Raw genomic sequence first — 23,417 nt, forward strand, 5'->3', positions numbered from 1 at the left:
GTTGTCTCTTAACTATTACATCAGTATTCTCAAAGGATCTAGTCACTTCCCTCAGGACAAAGACACTTGGTTATATTGCACCATTTAGTGTTAAAAATACTTGCCTCCAATAAGACACAAAAACTGCCCCCACCTTTAACCAATCATCATGGTACTAAAAATACTCTCCCTTTCCCCTAAACCCTTTAGAGGAAACTGTGCAATCAGCGTAGGCCCCATTAAGTTTTCCAGGGCTTATGTGAGACATGCTGTACATGCCTTAAATGATCCCTTTGTAGGGCTCCTGAAAGTACTCACATTCTATGGGCAGTTACTACAGTCCCATAACCAAAGCAGTCGTTGTTGACTGCCAGGTTTTATTTTCCCTATAAAAACGAGCAAGCCCTGACACCTGGTGAAATGTTATTCTTCAGGATGAGAGCCAATTTAATGAAATCCAAGGCATGTGGTAGATGTGACTGCTTTAAAGGGGCTGTGGGGAGGGAAGGAGGGAAGTTTTGGATTCAGTATGCCTTCCATTTCTTGAACAAGAGAAAGAACTGAAACAATTTTTCTAAGAAGGCCCTGTAACTTGATTCCACCTGAGTGAATTTGCTGTGTAACACAGTCCATTTCATACTCTAGAAGTAAATGGAGGTATATTTCCTATTAAATATCTGCATTGTTTGGAGAAGCAGCAACAAAAAAGACAATCTTTTTCAGAAAACAAAATTTTATGCATGCATACACATTTTTCAGCAATGGGGTACTCAAATCTAGACCTCAATTTATTGTTATTATTGTTTTCTAGTCATGTCCAACTCTTCTTGGGGTTTCCTTGGAAGAAACACTGGAATGATTTGACATTTTATTCTCCTGCTTATTTTACACATGAGGAAACAGGGTTAAATGACTTGTTTAAGGTCACCCAGTTAGAAAGTTTCTGAGGACAAATTTGAACTCCGGAAGATGAATCTTTCAGATCTACTCTGCCATTTAGCTGCCCAGACTTCAGTTTGCTCATCTATAAAATGAATGGATTAGACTAAATCATCCGTGTCAAATTCTAATGGAAACAGTATCCTGTGAACTGCATATTAACTTAGACGAACACTAATTAACATTGCTTATGTTGAATTGTATTTTTATTTTGTTTAGCATTTCCCAATTCCATTTTAACTGGCTTCAGACTGTACTCTGGACTTTTGTGGGTCATGAGATTAGAAGGCTATGAATTTAGCACCTCTACTTTAATGATTTCCAAGATCTCTTCAAGCACCAAGTCTTTAATTTTGTGACCAGATTGTCCCTGAGTTCATTTCTAATTCTAAAATTATGATGCTAACAGATCAAGAAATGGAAGGTCATCTAAGGAAACCATCTAAGACAACCTCCTCTTTTACAAATTAGGAAAGTAAGGATCATATAAGTTGAGTGATGTAAGTTCTCACAAATAGTAAATGCTGGGAAAGTATTTGAATTTAGGTTGTAAAAGTGGACCTTTCTACTGCACCAGGAATAGGATTAACCCTAGAAAAATACTTGTTTACTTACCTATATTCATCCTCTAATGTAACATTCTAGTCTTGAATTTAGTCTATTAACAGCATTACATAAATGTATACAGCCAAATTTTGATTGCTCATGGAAATAGTAATGCCATTATTGAAAATAATATAAAGTGACAGCTGTCTTTTCCTTCCCACTTAGGCAACATTCATTTAAAAATAGTTTGTCCTATAATTTTGCCATTGCCATCATCATATAAACTTATGTAATAAATATTTATTTACATTTTAAAATTAATTTTTGAATACAACATATCCATAATAGCTTCTTAGTTGCTCTTTTTAACACCATTTAGTCATTCACATTAATTTTTATGCATTTTTCTTTTCTTTCATATAGTTGTAGTCAATATAAATGCTCAGGAAACAACTGAGCAATGCATTGCACTAGTATAGACATAAGGCAGGGGTTCTTAACTTTCCATGAACTTGATTTTTAAGAATATTTTATAACTATTTCAATTAGATTTAGATTTAGAATTAGATTTCCATTGTAATACCATACATTTTACTTTATGAATTTGAAAACATTATTCTGAAAAGAAGTTCTCATGCTTCATGAAATCTTCAAAGAAGCCCATGACACAAAAAAGGTTGAGAACTCTTCCATGGGGAATATAGTGTATAAAGCAGAGGAGGTAAAGAAGACATAAGCAGAAAAGACTTATATGCTAGTCACACAAAGATTATAGAGTTTAAGAGATGGAAGAGAAGGATTGTCAGAGGTAATCTAATCTCCTTATTTTCCTGAAGGAAACAGAAGCTCACTGATGTTAAATCATTTGCTCAAAATTCCAAAGGCAATGATTGGCAGAAATAAATTCAAACTCAGTTTCTCTGATTAGGAAACCAGATATATCCCAATGAGAGATATAATATCTATCCTTAGTGAGCTTAAAATCCAGCAGAACAATGATAGATTAGAAATGGAGAGACAGATAGATGAATGGACAGACAGACTGGCCAAGCCTGGTAGTTTAGGAAGTAGTAGAAAGGAAAAAGCAATTTTTTAAAATTCCATTAATGGAAGGGGAGCCATAACTCCTGATCCTCTGACCCCCTCCAGATCTATGGGATTTATTGCTTGAGGCAAGGAATTCTGGATACACAAAACTGAAATATAATCAAGATAAATCTAAATATACAGAAAAATACACTCTAATAAGATTTGGAATTAGAAGGAAATTACTCAACCAACTCTAAAGACTTACTATTGTCTTTAGAAGAAAATATAAATTCTGTTTATTACTGAAATCCCTACACAATCTAACCCCAATCTTCCTTACCAGCCTCGTTAAATGTTGCTCCCATCTCACTCTACAATCCAGACAAATTAGTCTTCTCTCTCTTCCTCATTCAGGATACTTCATCTTCCATAACCCATATTCATTCCTGGATTGTATTCCCTCCTCATCTCCACTTCATAGAATCCCTCTCTTCCTTCATACAGCTCAGACACCATCTTTTTATATAAAGCCTTTCCATATCTCCCCCTCCCTACCTCCACTGCTAGTATACTCCCTTCCCTAGTACCTTGCATTTCTTGTATGTGTATATCTATGTATATATATACATAGATATACACATACCCCAATATATATTTATATATTTATACACATACAAGGTGTATATATATATATATACATATATATATAATGTATACAAATGGTGAAAGATTTTAAATTTATTATATATCAACAATGTATCCATATATCTGTATTTGTATTTATTTGCTTTATGATATATATGTATATATTATGTATCTATGTACATATATATGCATATTTGTTGCTTTTTCTATTAAAAGATAAGCTCCTGGTGAGAAGTGGTCCAATTTTTTTTTTTTTTTTGTATTTTATCTCCAACTCCTAGAATTGTGCTTTCTTATAAATAGGTTAATAAATATTCTTTGTTTGACTTAAAGGTCATCTATCAAACTCATTTTAAAGACAAGGAAACTGAATTTCACAGAGCTTACACAACTTCATCTAAGATCACAGAGGTATCAAGAAGTAGAACAAGACTAGTTTATCTTCAACACTGCACAACGAATTACAGTATTATATCTTTCCCATCAAGACTGAATGAAGATAATTAACAGGGAGTCCTATGTTCTATTATGATTGCAGCTCTTCGTTATATTAGCTATGGATTTGGGTTTTTTCTATTTCTAAGTAGGCTATGTCTTAGCAGGACCCACACAAAACACATTCAGCTGGATGGAATTCCCAATTTAGATAATTAGGTGAGAACTATAGGAGCAAATACAGAATCCCAACTGCTTGTTCATAATTTCTCATGTCTCATCTATAATCTCCATTTAACTCTTCTTGGCTATACAACTTCTAGTCCAGTTGAAAAGGTGTTGAATTAGAACCCTTGGGTGGATTCAAGTCCCAATTTTGATACTAATTAGTCATGTGAATGTAGGCAAGACATTTACCTTTTCTTAGCTTTAATTATTCTCAGCTGTCAAAGGAAGAGATCAAATAACATAACCTTTCAAGTTTCTTCTAACCTTAATAATTAATAATTCTAACTGTGAGGAAAGACAATCATGGGATCACCTTTTTACTTCTCTTTCCATTTCCAGATATCATAGTATCTGAGAGATAAAGGGGACATGTGCTCTTACTTTTCTATTGAGACAACCACAATAAGGAAAATTGATCATCTTATATAATCTTGAATAGCTATCCTAATTTTTGTACTTTTTGCTCCAATAAAATAGCAAAAATCACTAGAAAATTGTGTGACATTTCACTGCAAATTAGAGAGAAGCAAAAAGTCACAGTAATCCAGGTGCTCAAATTTTCTAATGGTCTGACCCTTTTAGTTGTTTAAATTTTCTTATTTTAAGGGCTGTTGAAAGAAAAGTTGGTAGAGAAAATCGGGGTCATCTTATGGTTGAGGAGTTTGGTAAGTTAGAGGCACAGCTCTGTCAAGAATTACTGAACTATGAGTTAGCAGAAATATCTAGGCTGGCAAATGTTCTCCCACCAAAAACTATAGCAAAATATTCCTTCATTATCAAAGTTACTCCTTCTAAGAGCAGCTGCTTCCTGACAAGATGGTGGAAACTTAGTGATGGTCAATTGAACAAAGTATTTGATAGCTAACTTCTTTAGAGTTTACTTACTCTAAATTAGGACATGAGTATCATTACTATACTGCAAAAAATTTTTAACTTTTTTTGTGTCATGGACCCCTTTTGTAAGTCTAGCAAAGCCTACAGACCTCTTCTCAAAATATTTTTAAATGAATAAAATAAAATACATAAGATAACAAAGGAAACCAATTATGTTAAAAGTTATCAAAATATCTTAAAAATAAGTTTGCCTTCCCCCCCAAAAAAACCCACTAATGCATCTAGAATTTCATGATCCCCAAATGCAACAGAAAGGATTAATTAGAATTCACTCTCAAACATCTGCTACACTGTTTTAATCTAAGTACTCTGCCAGAAAATGGTGATCTAAGTTAGATGATGAGGATTAAAAGGCAGAATGTGGGTGTTAGCAAGTAGCAAGAGATCAAAAGAAAAGCCCATAATCCCCAGAACTGAAAGGACTACAACCAACTTCAGAGATGAACTAGTTTAGCAAAAGTTCTATTTTGGGATTTTCTCCATGTTTCCTTTTAACCTTAATAATGAACATAAGATATGTCGAAAGGACTATGTTAAGACACCTTCAAGTGAAAGAACCCAACCTTCATCTCAGCACAGTTCCATTAGCATATCATATTTAGTTTGGGCACTTTGGGGAGAAGTAACTACATGATGAAATCAATGTTGAACCAGGAATCAGGAAAACCTGATTACAAATCTAGCTTCCAGGGACTTACTGTATGATTCAGTCACTGCCTATCTCAGTTTTCTCAACATATGCAGTATCATCTACTTTCCAGGGTTGCTGTGAGGATAAAACAAGTTATTTGTAAAGTGTTTGGGTAAATCTCAAAGTACTGGATAAATTCTATTAATTATAAATGGAAATATCAAGCCATTCAAGATGGAGACATACCTGTGTATAAATATGTATATTTATGTGAATCCAATCATCTATTTTTATTGGCAAGGAGAAAATACCTAATGCAAGTAATGACTCTACTCAGTCTTAGAATAATTCCTTCCCTTTTATATAGAGACGGGATATGTGATTTCTGGGGACAGGAACTCCCAAATGAGGCTCTCCTTTTAAGGTACCACCACCAATTCAAGTTGGCATCTTCCCTGAAACTTATAGTCTTAGAAGGATGTAAAGCACCCTAAGAGGTTATATGACTTGACTGAGGTCATAAAGCAAAATTCTATCACACATTAGACTGAAACACAGATTTTTATCGCTTCAAAGGTCAACTCTTTCTCATGCCTTTAAAATTTGATTTTAACTCATTCCATTTCCAGAGGTTTTATTTTTTATAAGTTGAAAATGAATTTGAAACTTAATGCACCCTGTTTATTACCAAAGCCAAACTCTTAAAATCTATGAAATCTTCCTAAATATAACAATGCACCAAGAGTATGCATTATATAGACTAGATTAATAAGAATTTCATAAAATCATTACCAGATATCTTCAATTGATCTAATTGTCCTTTCAATTTAGAGATGGGGAAACTGAAACCCACAGAAACAAAGTGACCACATGCCTTCAGCCACACAATCAATAACTGGTGTCAATGAGAACAGAATAAATTCTATTACACCACACTACTCTTCTTAATGCAATGGGTTGGTGCAATGGATACATCACTGGACCTGGAGTCAGAGAAACCCAAATTCAAATTTGAACTCATGCATTTACTAGCCATGTGCCCCTAAGCAAGTCAGTTAATCTCTGTTTACCTCATCTCCTCATCTGTTATTCAGGGATGAGAATAGCATTTATGTCTCAGAGCTGTAAGGATAAAATACAATAATATTTGTGCTTTGCAAACCTTATATCACTGTACATAAAAGCTATCTAATATTATTATCATAGATGATAGCATTTCCATCCAAATATTAATAGCATTTTTTTAAAAGTCAGTTTTTGCTCATTCTTAAATTGAATTTTTATAGGACACATCAAGTATTGAGGACTCATTTCTGGGCAAGATAATTTTACAATCTTCTTATCCCTAAGTAAGACTAGTCTGAATTTGGTACAACCAATTTTTCCATTGCTTATCTGGAAATTCCAGATCCAATTTGCCCTTGCCATAGCAATATGTTTCCAGCACCAGCTCTTGCCAAGGACAAATAGAACACCCGCAACCTCTCCAGTTGAACTTGGCAGCTAGAAGAGTTTCAAGTATTTACTGGATAACTGCTGCATTTTAAGACATTTAAAATTCCATCTGGTACCAATCCTAGATTTTACATAGCTTTAAATCATCACAGTTCAGATATCATCCTTGTCAGCATGAACTATTATTTTTAATGTATCTATTTTGGGAAACAAAAAAAAATTTTCATGGTTGCCTTTTAATCCACTTTTTGTTAGTTTTCTTCAGAATCTCCATTTCCCATCAAGTTGGAAGGCATGTTATCAGAACCTCTAAGTATTTCTGAAAGATAATTAAATCAATCATTGACTAGACCAGATTATAGCATACCTCAACCAGCTCATTTCATTCAACAAAAACCTGGGTCCCAAATAATCTCCAAAGGAGTAGTCTATGCCAGGGTCAAAAATAAGTATTCCAGGAAACAAATGTATGAAGATAGGAATAAAAATATGAATTTATTGTTACTGAGAAATGATCTTATAAAACACAAGTGAAGATTGGGATGACCTCCAAACTAGCATAACACATAGTCCTTAAATATGTTGGGTCATATCAAGTCATGTCTATCATTATCAAAACACCATAAAGACTAAGTCTTTAAGCAGTGATATTCTAAGATAGCAGAAGAGAGGAGCTAGTATGCAAAGTAGACCTTTATTTTTCTCCTCTAAAATAAGGTACAGCAATTATTCCATTTTCAAGTTAACATTTCTATTAAAAATGGAGAGAATAACAATTCTTCCAAAGTAGGAATTTAAATTTTTTGTAACATTTTTGTAATAATATTTCATATAAAAGCAGCTCCTACCCTTTCTCCATTAAAAAAAAAAAAAAAGCAAGTGATTAGTATAATATAATTGATGATTTCTTGATTTAGATTCAGGAGATGGGCTTAAATTTTCAGCTATATACTGATAGCTAATAATTTAACTTTATGTAGACCATTTCCTTGTCTACAAAAGGGAATTATAATAATTGCACTACCTATTTCATATAAAATGCTATACAAATATGAGTTAATAAATGAAATGATTTTGAATCTTAAGTAAACTTTTCTTTCTCCACCTTTTTTTAGTTTTATTTCCCTCAAAATGGCCACTATGGAAAAACTATAAAACTGAAGTATATTTCTATAGTATTCATCTTATTTATTGAATGAACTTTGAGTTTACTTATCTTAATTTAGATGTGTAAGACTTTCTCCCTTTAATTTCAACTGAGGCAATATTCATTGGTGGGATAAGGCCATGTTTTAGAAATTGAAGGTAAGTTAGTTCCCAGTTAAACCTTTTACTAGCTTAGGTACTATATCTGACTAAGTCAATCTCTCTGAGCTCAATCTTCTGAACTGCAAAATGAGTAATTGAAATATTTACTTTTAAGATTGCATGTGAAAATGCATAACCAAAAAACATTATATATTTAAGGAATGTACTAATACATGTACAACATACATGCATACCTATTGTATGCATAGGACCTATTCCATGCATAGTTGGGGAAATGTAGAATTTAGATATATTATTTTTAATTTTAATATATGTAATATATTAAGATGATTATAGCCTTCCATTTTATTTCATAGTTTTATGATCCTTAATAGAAAAAGTTTCCTTGTTCTGATACAAAGTGACTAATGATTATAGTTTATTCAACTTAAGCATATGCACTTAAGTTTTCTAAAACAAACCAATTTGGTATCTTTAATTTTGGAAAACATTTTCTGTTACAGAGACAACTTACTGTTCTGGAAGCAATTAATTATTTCAAGAGAACTGGAGCCATACCACTTTTCATAAAAAGTGAACTTTTGCTTTGATAAGGCTGGACTCTGGGCCCTTTCCTGCTTTCCATTGATAGTTTTTTTTTTTTTTTTTTTTTTTTTTTAATGAGCAAACTAACACAGGATATTTCTTCAGGGAAAAAAGTTTGTACACTTCCTTCAGTACAAAGTTTAAATTATTCTCAGCCCAAAACACACTAATATGAGCTCTGTCCCCATCCATTCAAAACATTCTCTACTCACTGATGTTGCAAGTCTCTAAAAGTTCAATGAAAGAGGTTCCTGGCAATTTCTTCCATCTAGCAATACAGGAGAGAAGGAGCAGGAAGGAATATTACAGGTCATACAATCCAATTCCTTCATTTTACAGAGGGGAAAATTGGAACCCAGGATTTTTCATTCTGTATTTTTTTTTTCTATGTTTAGGGTGACTGAAAGGAATGCTAAAATCATTCTGTAATTGGCAGGTGACCAAAAGATATGAACAAATAGTTTTCAAAAGAATAGCTAATTATATATGACCATATGAAAACATTCCAAATCATTAAGGACAAGAGAACTGCAAATTAAAACAATTCTGAGATTTTACCCAGCATCTTGGAAATTAGCAAAGTTGACAAAAACTGAGAAGTCAATGGAAAAAAAGGTTATCAGAAGACATATCCATAAATACAATGCTAGTAAAGCCATGAATTCATCCAATCCAAGATAACAATTTGGAATTTTCCACTCACATCCAAAGCATTTGAATCTATCATCCTATTCTTGGGCATATATTCAAAGGTAGTTAAAACCAAAAATGAAAGTTCGACATATTGCAAAATAGTCATAATATCATTCCTTATGGTAATAAAAAACATAGAAATAAAGTGTCTGGTACCAAATCTTAAAAATATACTGCAAAACCTTAATTATTAAAACCATTTGTTAATGATTAAAAATCAGAAAAGTCAACCAGAACTGATTAAGTTCCATAAACCCCAAAAATTCAACTACAGGGATAAGAACTATTTGAAAAGAAAAAAAAAAAAAAATACTGAGAAAGATAGAAAGCAGTCTGGCAAAAATATTTAGACCATCATCTCAATCTGGTACCACAATTAAGCTCCAAATAGATCTAAGATCTAGATGTAATAGGTCATATCATAACCAAAGGAGATAACAGAAAATAAAGTGGTGAATTCAATTCAATAAAATTGAAAATGAAAATAAATCAATGCAGTGAAAATCAGAAGGGAACATATTAACTGGGGGAGGGGGGAAGAATTACAACAAATTTCTTTATAAAAGTCTGGTAACCCCTCTGCTAAGTCTATATCCTAAAGACATCAAGAAAAAGGGAAAGGAACCTATTTGAACAAAAAATATTTATAGCAGCTCTTTTTGTGGTGGCTAAAAATTGGAAATAAATAGGATGCCCATCAATTGGAGAATGGCTGAACAAACTATGGTATATGCTTGTGATGGAGTATTATTGTGCTGTAAGAAATAAACAGAGAAGGATTTTGGCAAGATAGTGAAGTAGGTTGGAAAATTCTAAGCTCTCCAGATTTCTCCCATAAACAAAAAATATACCTTAGGGGGAACATAAATAAGTGAAAAACAAATAAGAGTCTGGAACAAGGGTCCTCCTGCCAACGATGCAAGATAACCTGAAGAAAGACCCCAAAACCAAGGTTTAACCAGTATGAAGGGCAAACATTTCCAAGGTAGCTCTGCAGAAACAACTAGCAGGCGGCCCTAGGGCTAGCTGGATTTTAAGGTAGCCTCTGTTCAAAACACAGCAACTTCCACTTCCCTGATTAGGAGTCAAGGGTTTCAGTCTGGAAAGACTGAGGGAACTTCTATTGATTAGGAATTCCAGGCCCAGCTGTGCTGCTGAGATAAGGTTTTGGACAAGAAGGAATCAGCACACCTGGTGAATGCAGAAGCAGTGGGGCAGGGATGCTGGCTGCAGGCACTTACAGGAGGGTGTAACTTTGGGGTTTTCAAAGTTAGAGATAATTACACTAATAAATCTTCATTTAAAAAAAAAAAAATTGCAGGCAAAGGAGAAAAAATCCAACCATAGGAACTTACTATGAAAATACAGAAGACTAAGGTTCATTTTCAGAGAACTACATATTAGTTTAAAAAAAAAAAAAGGCTTTCCTACAAAGAATGCATAGAACTCAAGTCTTTAAAAATGAAATGAAAGATTGAGGAAAAACTAACAAAAAAATCACCAACTATCCAAGAAAAACAAGAAAATTGTGGGGAAAAAAAATCAACCAAGTAGAAAAGGAGATCCAGAAACTTAAAGAAAATAATTTTTTCAAAATTAGAATTAGGCAAGGGAAAGACAGGGAAGCTATAATAGACCAAGAAATAACAAAACAAAATATAAAGAATGAAAAAAAAAAAAAAAAAGAACAGAATGTGAAACAGAAAAAACAGATCTGGTGAAGAGATCAAGAAGAGAAAATGTATAAAATAAGTGGACTACCTGAAAGCTATGATCAAAAAAAGGACCTTGACACAATAAGACAATATTTTTTAATTGTCCTGAAATGACATTACAAGAGGGGAGAGTAGAAAAAGAAAAAAAAATCCACCAATCACTACTGAAAAGAGATCCTACAAGGAAAACATTTAGGAACACTATAACTAAATTTCCAAAACCCCAGATCAAAGAGAAAATTTTACAAGAAACAAATATGCTGGAGCTACAATTACAATGGTACAGAATTTATCAGCAGCTACAATAAAAGGCCACAGGTCCTAGAATGTTATATTTTGACAATTGAAAATATTAGACCAGCAAGTCAAAAATATATCCATCAAAATTAAGTATAATATTGAATGAAAACAAAATAAACATTCAATGAACTTGCAGATTTTCAGGATTTTGTCTCAACCAAATTAGAACTCAAAAAAAAAAATTTAACATATAAGAACCAGCATTAAAAACTAATTTCAAGGGACCAACAAGGACAAAGTATTTATGTTTTATATGTAGAAATGTAAATCATATGTCTAAGACTGACATCAGTAATTGGGTAGTCCAAAAGAAAGATTGGGGCAGAGCTGAGTATGATCTGATTCTAAAAAGTGAAACTGTCTAGGAGAAGATAAAAATAGTAATTATACTATACAAATGCAGTTCAGAGAAAGGACCTACAGAGGCATTAGATTGGGGAAGAGGATTGGTAGTTCTAAAAACCTACTGGGTTAAATAAGGAACAATATCTAAACCTGCCATGAAGAATATAGCACCCTCTAAAATCTACAAAGAAATAAGGGGGAGTGAATAAGATAAGATGGAATATAGAAGGGTGTTAAGATTTAAGGCAGTGGGACAAAGTGTGTAGATTAGTGAGAAAGGGATAAAAAGGAAAGGAAACCAGAATAGGATAAAGTTGGGTACAAAAGGATGTTTAGATTAGATTAACTGCACTGGGATAAGGTGTCTAATGGGAATGGGATAAAGAGGGAGAGAAAGAATAAGGAGAGAAGATAAAGGAGGAATCCATGGATGGGAAGAGTAACAGCAAGGCAAGTTAAGGAGTAGAACTAAAATAGAAGAGTTAGCAGGGATAGGAAATAAGAGAGATACACAAGCACAACAATAAATTCAGGAGTAGAATTTATTAGGGAAAAAATAGCATAGTAATCATTGATGTTAGACAAAGTCAAACAAGATTCAATCAAGAGAGAAATCTACATATGTCAATCATATTAATATTATTTTAGATGTATATGTACATATAAATGCCTATATATTTATATGTATAGGTATAGATATGTATAGATATAGATATAGGTATATGTATTGGTAGATGTGCAGATCTGTATACATTCATATACACATGCATGTGCATATGCATGTATTCATGCTTGTGTGCATAAAATATATCCACACTTAACTGTAGCCTGCTTGGGGGAGGTAGGAGGGATGAGGAAGGAGGAGAAGAATAAAGTTTAAAAGTGCACAGAGGAGAACAAAAGAATTTCTACAAGGAAGCAAAGTTGGACATTTATGAATACAATGTCTTCTATTATTATACATCCTTTCTTGATATGGAATTTATTGTTACATATTTTGAATATTCTCTGAGATTCTGCTGGGCACATGACAATGTTCTTTTTCTGTCTCTTTTTTCTATTTTAGTTTTTCTTATTTTGTATTTATCTTAAAGTAAGTACATTAAAAAAAAAAATTTTTAAGAAATGACAAGCAGGATGAGTCAGAAAAAGCTGTAAAGACTTCCATGAACTGGTACAAAATGAAATGAACAGAATCAGGAGGATATTGTACATAGTAACAGCAGCATTGTATGATGAAAAACTGAGAATGGCTTTGCTATTCTCAACAATACAATGACCTAAAACAATCCCAAAAGATTAATGATGAAATATATTATCTGGCTCCAGAGAAAGAACCAATACTATCCGAATACAGACCAAAGCATACTATTTTTCCACTTTCTTCCTTTTTTATTCAAGTCTTCTTTGTACAAATGACTAATATGAAAATGTAAATATGTACATATGTAAACTATATTGAATTGCTTGCCATCTCAAGGTGGGGGAGGGAAGAAAGGAAGGATAGAATTTTAAACTCAAAACTTTAAAAAAATGTTTTTGTTATAACACATAATTGGAGAAAATTAAAATATTATATGAAAAATAAAGACCTGGTATCTAAAAATTAAAAGATTTTTATAAATACTTGAGAACAAGAGCCATTACTGAACATATAAATGATGAAAAGATATGAACAAAGTTTTCTTCTGATACACACACATTCACATCACTATTTAAAAGAGATCCTACAAGGAAAACACATAGAAACACTATAATTGAATTTTTCCAAAACCCCAGATCAAAAAGAAAATTTTACAAATTTATATATATATACATACATACACACACACACACACACAAATATATATATAACCTATACACATACAACACACACACACACACACACACACACACACACACACACGAAAATGGCAGAGGATCAGTGTATATATGAGACTCAAGGGGTCTCATTTACCTAAGCTAAATAAGTGATTGAGTGATAAATTTTCCTTGTTAAATATGCTTTAAATAAGTAAATTTGTTTTTGTTATCTATTTGAATGATGTTCTAGAGTTTTATTTTGATCTAACTCTGAATCTGAAACGGCCTGAGTCAGGCCTATCTTCCCCCCACCCAGTTAAATAAAAAGAGAAAAGAATTCTAGGCACAAACATTATAGCACTGCTTTTAGTTGTGAAAAGTCTAAAAATGGATAGATGTCCCATAAATTGGGAAATGGCTCTTCCAAAGATTTTTACAAAGAATTGTTTTTTATTAGAGATTCAAATGACTGATAGAACTTCAGGCAGGATAATAATATAATAAGAAACTTCCAAGCACTGAGATAGTAAAACATGGAGAAAAAACCTTTGACAGTAATAGCTTCCATAAACAGGCTAGCCCTACCTAGAATTAACTCTCCTAAACTGTCTCTATTTTTCTGCAGGGTTTTTCCCCTTCTGAATCCATGTTTGTTTGGTTTTTTCCCAATATTCCATGTTGGTTACCCCTCTCTACCCCATGGCTCCACCAAGAATTCTCACATAAATGGACTGTTGTGAGAAATCTTGGGAGTCAGAAAAATCTGCCTTAATTGATAAAGTTTTGTCACCACACTTTGGCTAATTTATACATGGCGCAGTAATAGAAACACACCAACTACACATTTGATAAGAGTAAGAAAAATATACAACTATATTTAAACACTTAAATTAACACAATAAGACTTTTTCCTTCTAATAAAATATCATACATTCATTTAAACACAATTTATATCCCAACACTTTTATGACTTTTTCCCAAAAAATACCAGATGCTACTTGAAAATTATTGACCATTAGAATTTCCAAGGTATCTCTGAATAGCAAGATTTTTGATAAAGGATTCTTTCCTAGGATGTAGATACTTAACAGTTCAAAATGCAAACTGCTGAGTCACTCATAAGCCTAAAGACTGGTTGCTTTATTTTTCTGAAAGACGCTTTGGTTACCAGCAAATCAATCTTATAGCTTTTTTTCTCCCCTTAAAGATGGTACATGCTAACATGACCAAAAACTGCACAAAGAACCACTGAAGGATGATGTATTTCTTGCATGTGTAGTAAACCATAACTAATGGGTGCTTGTATGCTCCAGAATTAAATGACCTACAATGAAATTTCCACCAAAAGGGGAATAACCAAGTGTAACAAATTCCCCAACATCATTCTCTGCTTTCAAAGAAAACAAAAACATTTCTCAGACTTGAAGTTTCCAAGTCAAAGTTGCTATATTATGCAACTGTAGAACACACCTTTTTCCCATAAAGAACATGGTGTTTTCCCCACTAGCTTTTTCAAGCCATGGAGCTAAGCCCCATACCCAAAATATCTCCATGACTACAGGGTCTCCCATCATTATAATCACAAAAATATAAGTACAAATGGTGCTACACACCGTACAGTCCCCATATGTTCCTGTATCAAAATGCCCTGCTGACTTTCAGTTCAGAGTTGTCTCCAGCTGCTAACCAAAATCTTCTTGTTTGAAGGTAATATAGTTCTGAATTTTGTTTTCTCCTTCTCTTCTGCCCACCACCATTACACCTACCAAATTCATTTCTGTCCAATTACTTCAAAGCTTGCTTTCAAAATAAAATAAAACTAAAACAAAACAAAATAAAATAAAATAAACAAGAAGTCACTACATAATACTGTAGGTCAAAATACGAAGAGGTCAGCTGAGGAACGAAGGCACTTAGTAACAAGATAGTGATAAGAGTCCAAGAGAAAGGCGAATCTCAGTGAGTCAACAATTTAAGTCTAGTGATCCAGCTGACCAGTAGTGATGGTTCCGTGGAAGAAGATTTTTTGGATGATGAAACAGAGTTCTTTTTGCTCCCTTCCTCCTGAAAGGGAATGGTAGCACTGTTGTGAAGATCTGAATTGATGTAGCACCTGCTGCCTCGTATGTAGTCTGCACCCCGGACTAGATGTCTGTCATTCACAGGTCGGGAAAAACGGTGCCGTGAGGAACTTTCTTCAATGATTGGGGGTATCCTCTCATTACTGAAATACCTGCATAGGGCATCTTCACCTGTTTTAATATAGTTAGAATATTTCAGATGAATATTCAAACTAACAACTCAAAACACATCTTAAAATTCCTATATGTACTGATTGATCAATGTGGCCTTCTAACATCTTATTATCTTCAATTATTTTATTATTTTTATTTTTTCAATGTTTCAAATTTTATACTGTCAACTAAAACTGTAAGATCCTTGAAGTTTTATTTGTTTTTTTACCAGAATCTAGCACCTTGTGTGCACTTAATAATATCTATTGGTTTTATTTTGATTTTTCCAGTGTCAACAATTTGCAAAATGGTGAGAAGGAACATGAATGAGACCTAAGTTCTTTCCATTATTCTCTTTGTTACATGTTATACTCCCGATATCTAAGCTAATCAGCAGCTGAGTAAGGGAAATAACTTTGACCAAGTTGTCAAGAAATCCTTAAAATTGCTGATTAACTCCAGAAAATTTTAATGTGTCATATCAAGTGAAATATAGGCTGTATCTCTAAAATGAAATTAAACTTGTTTGCTAATAAATTATTTTTTAACATCTATACATGTAATTGTCTTTTCTTAGATTTGATATGGAAAAGATTTGAGAGACAGAGAAGGGATAAGACCTATACTTAGATACAGTAAATTGAAATTTTGCAAATATAATCTTCATACTTCAGATAATCTGATTTTATCTGTGTGAACTTCTGAGTTTTAGAAAGAAATGATAATTACAATTATTAAGAGTCAGAAATTTATTCAAATATCATATAAAAAGGCTACAAATATACAAACAGAAAAACACCTGTAACACTACAAAACAAAAAGATAAATTGGAGCACAGTGACATTACAGAGCATACTAATAAATTTCTACTTCTTTTAAGAAATTCATCCAAATAACAGTAGAATACCGATTAACCATATTTATTTGACACCTCCAGCACATACACTATGATCCATGATCACAGATTCAGAACTGGTATGGACCTTAGAAGCCATGAGGTTCAGTCCCCTCATTTACAGTTGAAGAAACTCAGGTCCTGGGACATTCAATGACTTCCTTTCTGACTAGATCACAAATCACATCTCACCTGAAGACTCTATTTTCTTTCTCATTTTCATGAAAAGAACATTGACTCTGAGGCCCAACTTGAAAATAGATACACTCAAGATATGCTGTCCTCCAGAAATTTCCTTCTAGCTGTTCTATGTACCCAAGGCAGCCCACAGTAAGAAGGAAACCATCTGCTTGGAGTTGTAAGGGAGGAAGAAAAGGAGGATTTTTATACTTCCATTTCTAATTTTTCCAATTGATTTTAAAACCTTACATTTAGATAAAGAGGACAGGATTAAAGTGTTTACAACCCTTAGAAAAATTCTAGACCCAGCCTAGAGTTAGGAAAGACAAATGGCACAAGCCAAATTCTACCCATTAGCCAACTCTTTCTTGGATCTACATCAGTTAGTGACACCAGGACATTTCCAAGCTTCCCAGAAAGTATGAAGGGTACCAAAAATGTGAATAAAAATCAAGAATTGGGTTTTTGACAAAACTGGGGAGTAGAAACAAAATTTCTTCACTCACTCTCAAATAATCTCTGATTCATGTTTCAATGAATACTCCTATCAGCCAGCCCTCTCAGTTTGGAACCACTGAGAACTTCAGGAGTTGTCTGAAAGTAAAATACAACTTGCCTTTTCTTCCATGTCCTCGGGGTCTGGCATAGGGGTCCACAATTCCCATCCAGCTCCCATCTGCAGGCATTGACAAGGGCCGGGGCTTCCCTATATAGGCAAGAGAAAAAAAGATGGCATGATATGCACGTTTATGCTTAACAGAAATTTTCCGGAACACCAAGTAGTCATTCCACTCATAATGCCACAAGTATTCAAGCAGTAGCAATAACACTTGAAGAATATGGAAAGTATTCCAAAGCATTCTGTTTATAAGGCAAGCAATTAGACAAGGGGCATAAAGAATGACAGGCTCCATGTCTACAGAACATAGTGACCCAAAACTTTAAAAGGCATGTACCAAAAGTTAAAAGTGCAATCTGATCTCATCCAGCTGGGCTTTGATACCCCTCAACAGTAATGACAGAACAACGTTTCACTTTAGAGAGATGAATACATGTTTTATACTTAGATTTTCATTGAAGTTTACGTTTTCCTCAGATTACCCTCAGACTGTGCCAAATTCAACCAGCATTTCCAAATAAGGAAAGGGGAGGGGAAGACGAATAAGTAAAAGACCAAACAAAAGAAAAAAATCCATAAACTCACCATAAGACTGTGTTTTCTCTCTCATTTTTGTGGGCAGAACATTAGCTTCCACTGAATAGCCAGGCAATTGATCTGAATCAGCAATAGTAAATCTTCTCCTTCTACTCTCTTGGTCCAAGAAGGAATTGGGGGATTCCGAGCCCTTTGAGCCTGGCAATGGCTGTTTACATTTACTGGGACCTCCATAAACAAAACTCCCCTTCTCGTCCCTGTAAATTTACATCCAACAATTGTATTAATTCAAAAAGGTCCCTTAACCTGGCGTTAAAATGGAAAAAAAAAAAATCATTTCATTCTATTTTCAAGAGAAAGTGCAGCATATAATTACTATTCATCTATTGAGGAAAGTCTTCAATTTAGAATCTTGAAGTTGTGAATGTGAATTCTGACTCTATCACTTACTAATTATGTGATTTTAGGTCAGTCTCTTTGGTTTCAGTTTCCTTATCTATAAAATGACTGAACTTCTAAAAGGCCTCCCATGTCTAAAATCTCCAGTTTGGAAAGGGGAGAAAGACTCAACAGGTATTTGAGCTATGTTCACTGAACTCTATCCTCATATATTTAGGCTATTCATCCCATTTCCTAGGAGCATATAAGCTCTTTAAAGCAGGAAGTGCATCACGCTGCTTTTTCTATCATCAATGCCTAACACAGGGCCTGTATTGTAGAAGGCACTTAAAATAAATGATTTTTGAAATGAATTGAAGAAAACAACCATTTCATACCAACAGTGGCTCTGAAAATAAACACAAACCCCTTAAGATCTCTAGTTCCTTTTAAAGAAATATAAAATGAAGTACTTTTGATATGATTCAAAATTATACAAATACTTAGTTCTAAAGAGGTCACAGTGATAACCTAAAGAGTCTCTCCAGAAAAGTCATCACATCAGGTCAGAAGTTAAGAATGTAATCTATTGAATCATTTCTGCCATGCCAAGAGAAAGTTTCCTGCCAAGATCCAAGGGGGAGAGAATACTCTTTGTGCATGATAGATTTGTACACATGTATATATACAAATAGATACTAGACACATATATTAGTTAAAAATCTATTTACATACATACCAAGCAGCACAAAACAGTCGTTATCCTAATAAGACAAAGTGTTTGACTATTTCCAGAAGTCAGTACAGCCACTGAAATAAAAGCTAAATCACCTAAACTGCTTATAAATATAAAGGCTGTATAGCTTCTGTGGTTAGATTTAAATTAAATGATTTCTATTAACAAAGCCTATTAGATAAAATGCAAAAAAAAAAAAAAAAAGTACTGGGATAAATAACTGATCTGCCTGCTTCACTTAAGTTTTGTTTTGCATAAATAACCTACTTGAGTATTTCTCTATGCAGCAGAAATGCCCTTTACCATCTGTGAATTTATGTCCCTCAAGTATAGCCAGGAACTCACTATCTAAGAAGTCTTGTATGAACAATCCCAGCTAACTTTATTTCTTCCTGCTAGTCTATACCCTCTTCTGAAATTGGCTGCCATGTTGCTCTGAAAAGTGCTTTTCTTATAGTTTCTCCAACTAGTCTGAAAATTCCATTTTCTTTGACTTCTTCCTCCATTTCAGCATACTTCTCTCCCCACACCTTCTGCATCTTCCCACATGTACCACCATGTAAGCATGACAAGCTCTTGAAAGCCTCCTAATTTCTAATAATGGAGCTGATTATGCGAACCAACCATAGCTAATATGAGATTTTAAATACATGGCAGTTTGGACATAATTTTTTTATGTAATATGTCATTGTTGTATTTCTGTGATATACAAAGATTGTTGGAAGTACTCTCTAATCCTTTCTATTTCTCTTCTCTCAATAGCTTATAAGAACCCAGAAATAAAGTTAGGAGGGGAATTGTTCTTTTTCTGTGATTGGGCAGGTAACATTACAGTAAGCTTATTTTCTTCTTAAACATCAGACTTTTTAAAAGTACATAATTTGTTTACCCAAATAATAATGCCTTCTTAAAGTATGCACTGTATTCTATTACTACCACATTCCTCTGTCTATTTAGGAATAATTATTTAAGATTAATTTCATCATTAAAAATGAAGTGGATATAATACATTGTGCCTAGCTTTTATACAGTATCTCATATTTTCAAACCTCAAAATGCTTGGTCAAAACCTTGCTAATTATCAATTTAAAGTTTTCTCCATTTACTAAAAAAGAAGGAAACATTAAGAAATTTATGAATAGGATAATTACCTTTCTTTCTCCAACTAAGAATTTTAATTATTTATGCTGATAATACTTTCAAAATTCAATTCTGCCAAAATCCATGTTAATATAATACATTCAAAATTTTGTTCCATTAAAAATTCACGGTAAAAAGGAGTTCATGTATCCAAAGCATAACTATTTGCATACCGGGGAGAGTAGGGGACAGCTGGTGGTGGAGGGATATAAAGATCCAGAATGGCTGATTTCTCTTTCTTCAGTGAGGCGTCCATAGTACTTTCTGGGGACTGGGTGGTAGTAGGTGGAGGAGAAGTCTGAAATAAAAACATTTCAATGATGTAGATAATGCAAGAGAATATTGTTCCTTTCCCTCCACAAATCTACTCTGGCTTGCCATTCCCTCACATTCTCAAAAAGTAGAGTATCAGCTGGTATGCTTTTTCCTACAATAATCAACAACTTTCAAGTCTATATAGCATTAGGGCATTTTTACACTTTTTACCATCTTTAAATACCATTCTTTATCCAAAAGAGTCCCTCTTCAGTTCAACAAATATATTTCTAAGATTTTTAATTTCACATTGAAGAGTTCCTCAAGATAATCTAGACTCATATATGAACAAGAACTTCATCTAAACACAACATATTTAGCAGACACTCATCACAGTCTTGACTGGAAAACTTCCAGAAAGAGAGAACTTACTACTTCCCAAAGTAGTTTCATTCCAATTAAGGATGTCTCCAGTTGATTGGAAATTATTGCTGACCTCATGTCTAAATCTATTTCTTTTTTAATGATCACTCCACTGTTTCTCATTATACCTTCCGGTGCCAATCAGAGCAAATATAGTTCTGAGGAGGGGAGGGAGGGAAAGAAGGAGGGAGGGGAAAAGAGAGGAAAGGAAGGAAAGCAGGTCTGTGTTTTAATGAATCTAGGGAGTTCAGGAACAGAATTTACTCAATACAAAATAGCATCAGCACTAAGGCCAGCTCTCTACCTACTGTGGTATGTTGGCTCTCATAGGAAGCAAATGATAATTAAAGGTGATTAGGAGGTAAATCAGGAAATTTATTGGACAAAGATTAAAAACAGCAATAACAAATTTCCAAACTCCCTGGTCAAGAAAAGAAGACATTCTTTAGAGCTAAATGTCCTGAAGGAAAAAACAAGTAGTCATTTGCATGTCCCCTTGAGACACTGCTTTAGTCCTACACTGAATAATTATACTGAGTAATTAGATCCATCCAAATGAGCACTGCACTTGAAGTCTGAAAGATCTAAATTCAAATGCTTCCTCAGACCCTTACTATCTATGATCCCAGACAAGCCTCTTAGCCTCTCTTAGATTTAGTTTTCTCATCTATAAAATGGGGACAATGGGATTTGTTTACTCCTATATGCCTTCACCTTGATAGTGAAGATCTGTATTTTAAGAGCAGAGTATAAGAATTCCCAAAAGGGAAACAATTTTCTAAAATGTTAACTACGTTCTGTTCTAAAAACACAACATCCTGCTTTCAATTTCATAAATGTATGATCAAATACAAAATACTAATCAATCTTTATGTAAAAAGTTAGCTAATATTGCTGAAAAATAAAAAAAATAAATTTCATAGTAACTGTTTCCCCTGTTTCCCTATTTTCAGAGGAAAGTAGGCACAAATTGAATTCTACTTTCCAATCATTTAAATACAAAATTTCAAAATTTATAGTCAAATTTCCCCTTCAACATTCAATTATCAAGTTTTAAACATATACATTTTGTGAGAATAAATCTATAGCTCTCCTAACATAAAGAGCAAATATGTTGGATGGAATAAGTAATTAATAAATGAAGGTATTGATATGTCAGACTTAATGCTCTTCATAAAATTGATTACCTTTTTTTAAATGTCTTCTCAGCTGGCCAATAAGGAAACTTACCTATAAAGAGATAGTTCTTAAACTATAAAAAGTGAAAATCCAAATGAGGTCTGACCAGGGAAGTATAGAAGTATACCACCTCCCTTTTCTTGCAAGCTACTGTATTAGCTTTTTTTGCTCACATGTCATACTGTTGACTCAAATGCTGTCTAACCATGCCCCCTCCCCTTTTTGTACTTGTGAACATCATTTTTGGCCACCAAGTATAGGACTTCACATTTAGCCCTATTGAATTTTACCTTCTTTAAAGCAAACCCAAAGCTTTAGTCTACCAAGGTCTTTTTGGATCCTATCATCCAGTGAATCCAACTATTACTCTAAGCGTTGTGTCATTTGCAAATCTGATGCAGATACTACCTATGCTTTTATTCAATTTATTGATTAAAAATAGGAAAATTGCAAAAAGCTAAGTACAGATTATTACTCCATTGGAGACTTCCTGTTGCACTGGACCATTTACAACTACTTTGTGTCTAACCATCCAACCCTTCAAAATTGTACACCCTTTTATTTTAGTGCTATTTATTACTATGTTTAGAAAATATTCATTAAGGATTCAACTCCAAGAGTTCTGAAGCTAGTATACAGGCAATTCTGTCCCTTCAAACATTTGTATAATTTCAAAATTTGTCTCTTTTTGGGAAGAGGGAGGGAAGGAAGGAGGGCAAGGAATGACAGAATTACATTGGAAATCAAGGACCTAGTTTTTTAAATATATCTCAAAAGAATGTTTTTTGAAAATTAAACAGAATAAGCCTGACATTCACAATTCATAAGTTTAACATAGAAAAATCATTAAGAAAACTAATAACTAAAAATGAAAGAAAATAAATAATTGGAGAAACCAGGAAGGAGGATGGGAATAGAGAGAAGGCATCTTGGAATCTCCAAGAAAAATAATTCATTGCCAATTTAGCTTGTTTACAAGCTTCACACTAGTTTTTGGTACCTGAACAAGAGGTGGCTTCCATCTTAGGTTTTTCAATGGAGCAGGGGTGAAGTTGAAAGAACCTGTGGGGCGTTTCTTGAGGAGGAGCACAACTCCTGTAGGATTCTCTCGCAACTTCCGCACAAGATTTTTTAATTGCCATCCCACCTTGAAAAAGGAAGGGGGAGAGGGGGCACCAGGGAGAAGAGAGAGAAAAAGGTATTACCATAGGTAATCAAAATTCAGAACCATTATTTGAAGGAGACATTTGTATATATAGTTTAAAAAATGCCTAATTATAAGACATTGAAGTGACAATAAGAAATAAACCTGAAAATTCTCAATGACAATCAATGTACACAACACACACA

General features: G+C 33.6%; 1 protein-coding gene across 1 annotated transcript in view; it reads right to left on the bottom strand.

Moving 5' to 3' along the window:
- Nucleotides 1-14,335: 14,335 nt before the first annotated feature.
- Nucleotides 14,336-23,417, bottom strand: part of CNKSR3 (CNKSR family member 3) — a 102,258-nt gene continuing 93,176 nt past the window's right edge. The window contains exons 9-13 of the mRNA XM_051997975.1: nt 23,068-23,214; nt 20,384-20,508; nt 18,005-18,213; nt 17,417-17,506; nt 14,336-15,743 (exon numbers count right to left, since the gene is read on the bottom strand). Coding sequence (XP_051853935.1) covers nt 15,448-15,743; nt 17,417-17,506; nt 18,005-18,213; nt 20,384-20,508; nt 23,068-23,214 — 867 coding nt within the window. The 3' untranslated portion in view covers nt 14,336-15,447. The remainder of the gene's footprint in view (nt 15,744-17,416; nt 17,507-18,004; nt 18,214-20,383; nt 20,509-23,067; nt 23,215-23,417) is intronic.

This window comes from Antechinus flavipes, chromosome 4 (assembly GCF_016432865.1).
Source record: "Antechinus flavipes isolate AdamAnt ecotype Samford, QLD, Australia chromosome 4, AdamAnt_v2, whole genome shotgun sequence".
Taxonomy (NCBI): Eukaryota; Metazoa; Chordata; class Mammalia; order Dasyuromorphia; family Dasyuridae; genus Antechinus; species Antechinus flavipes.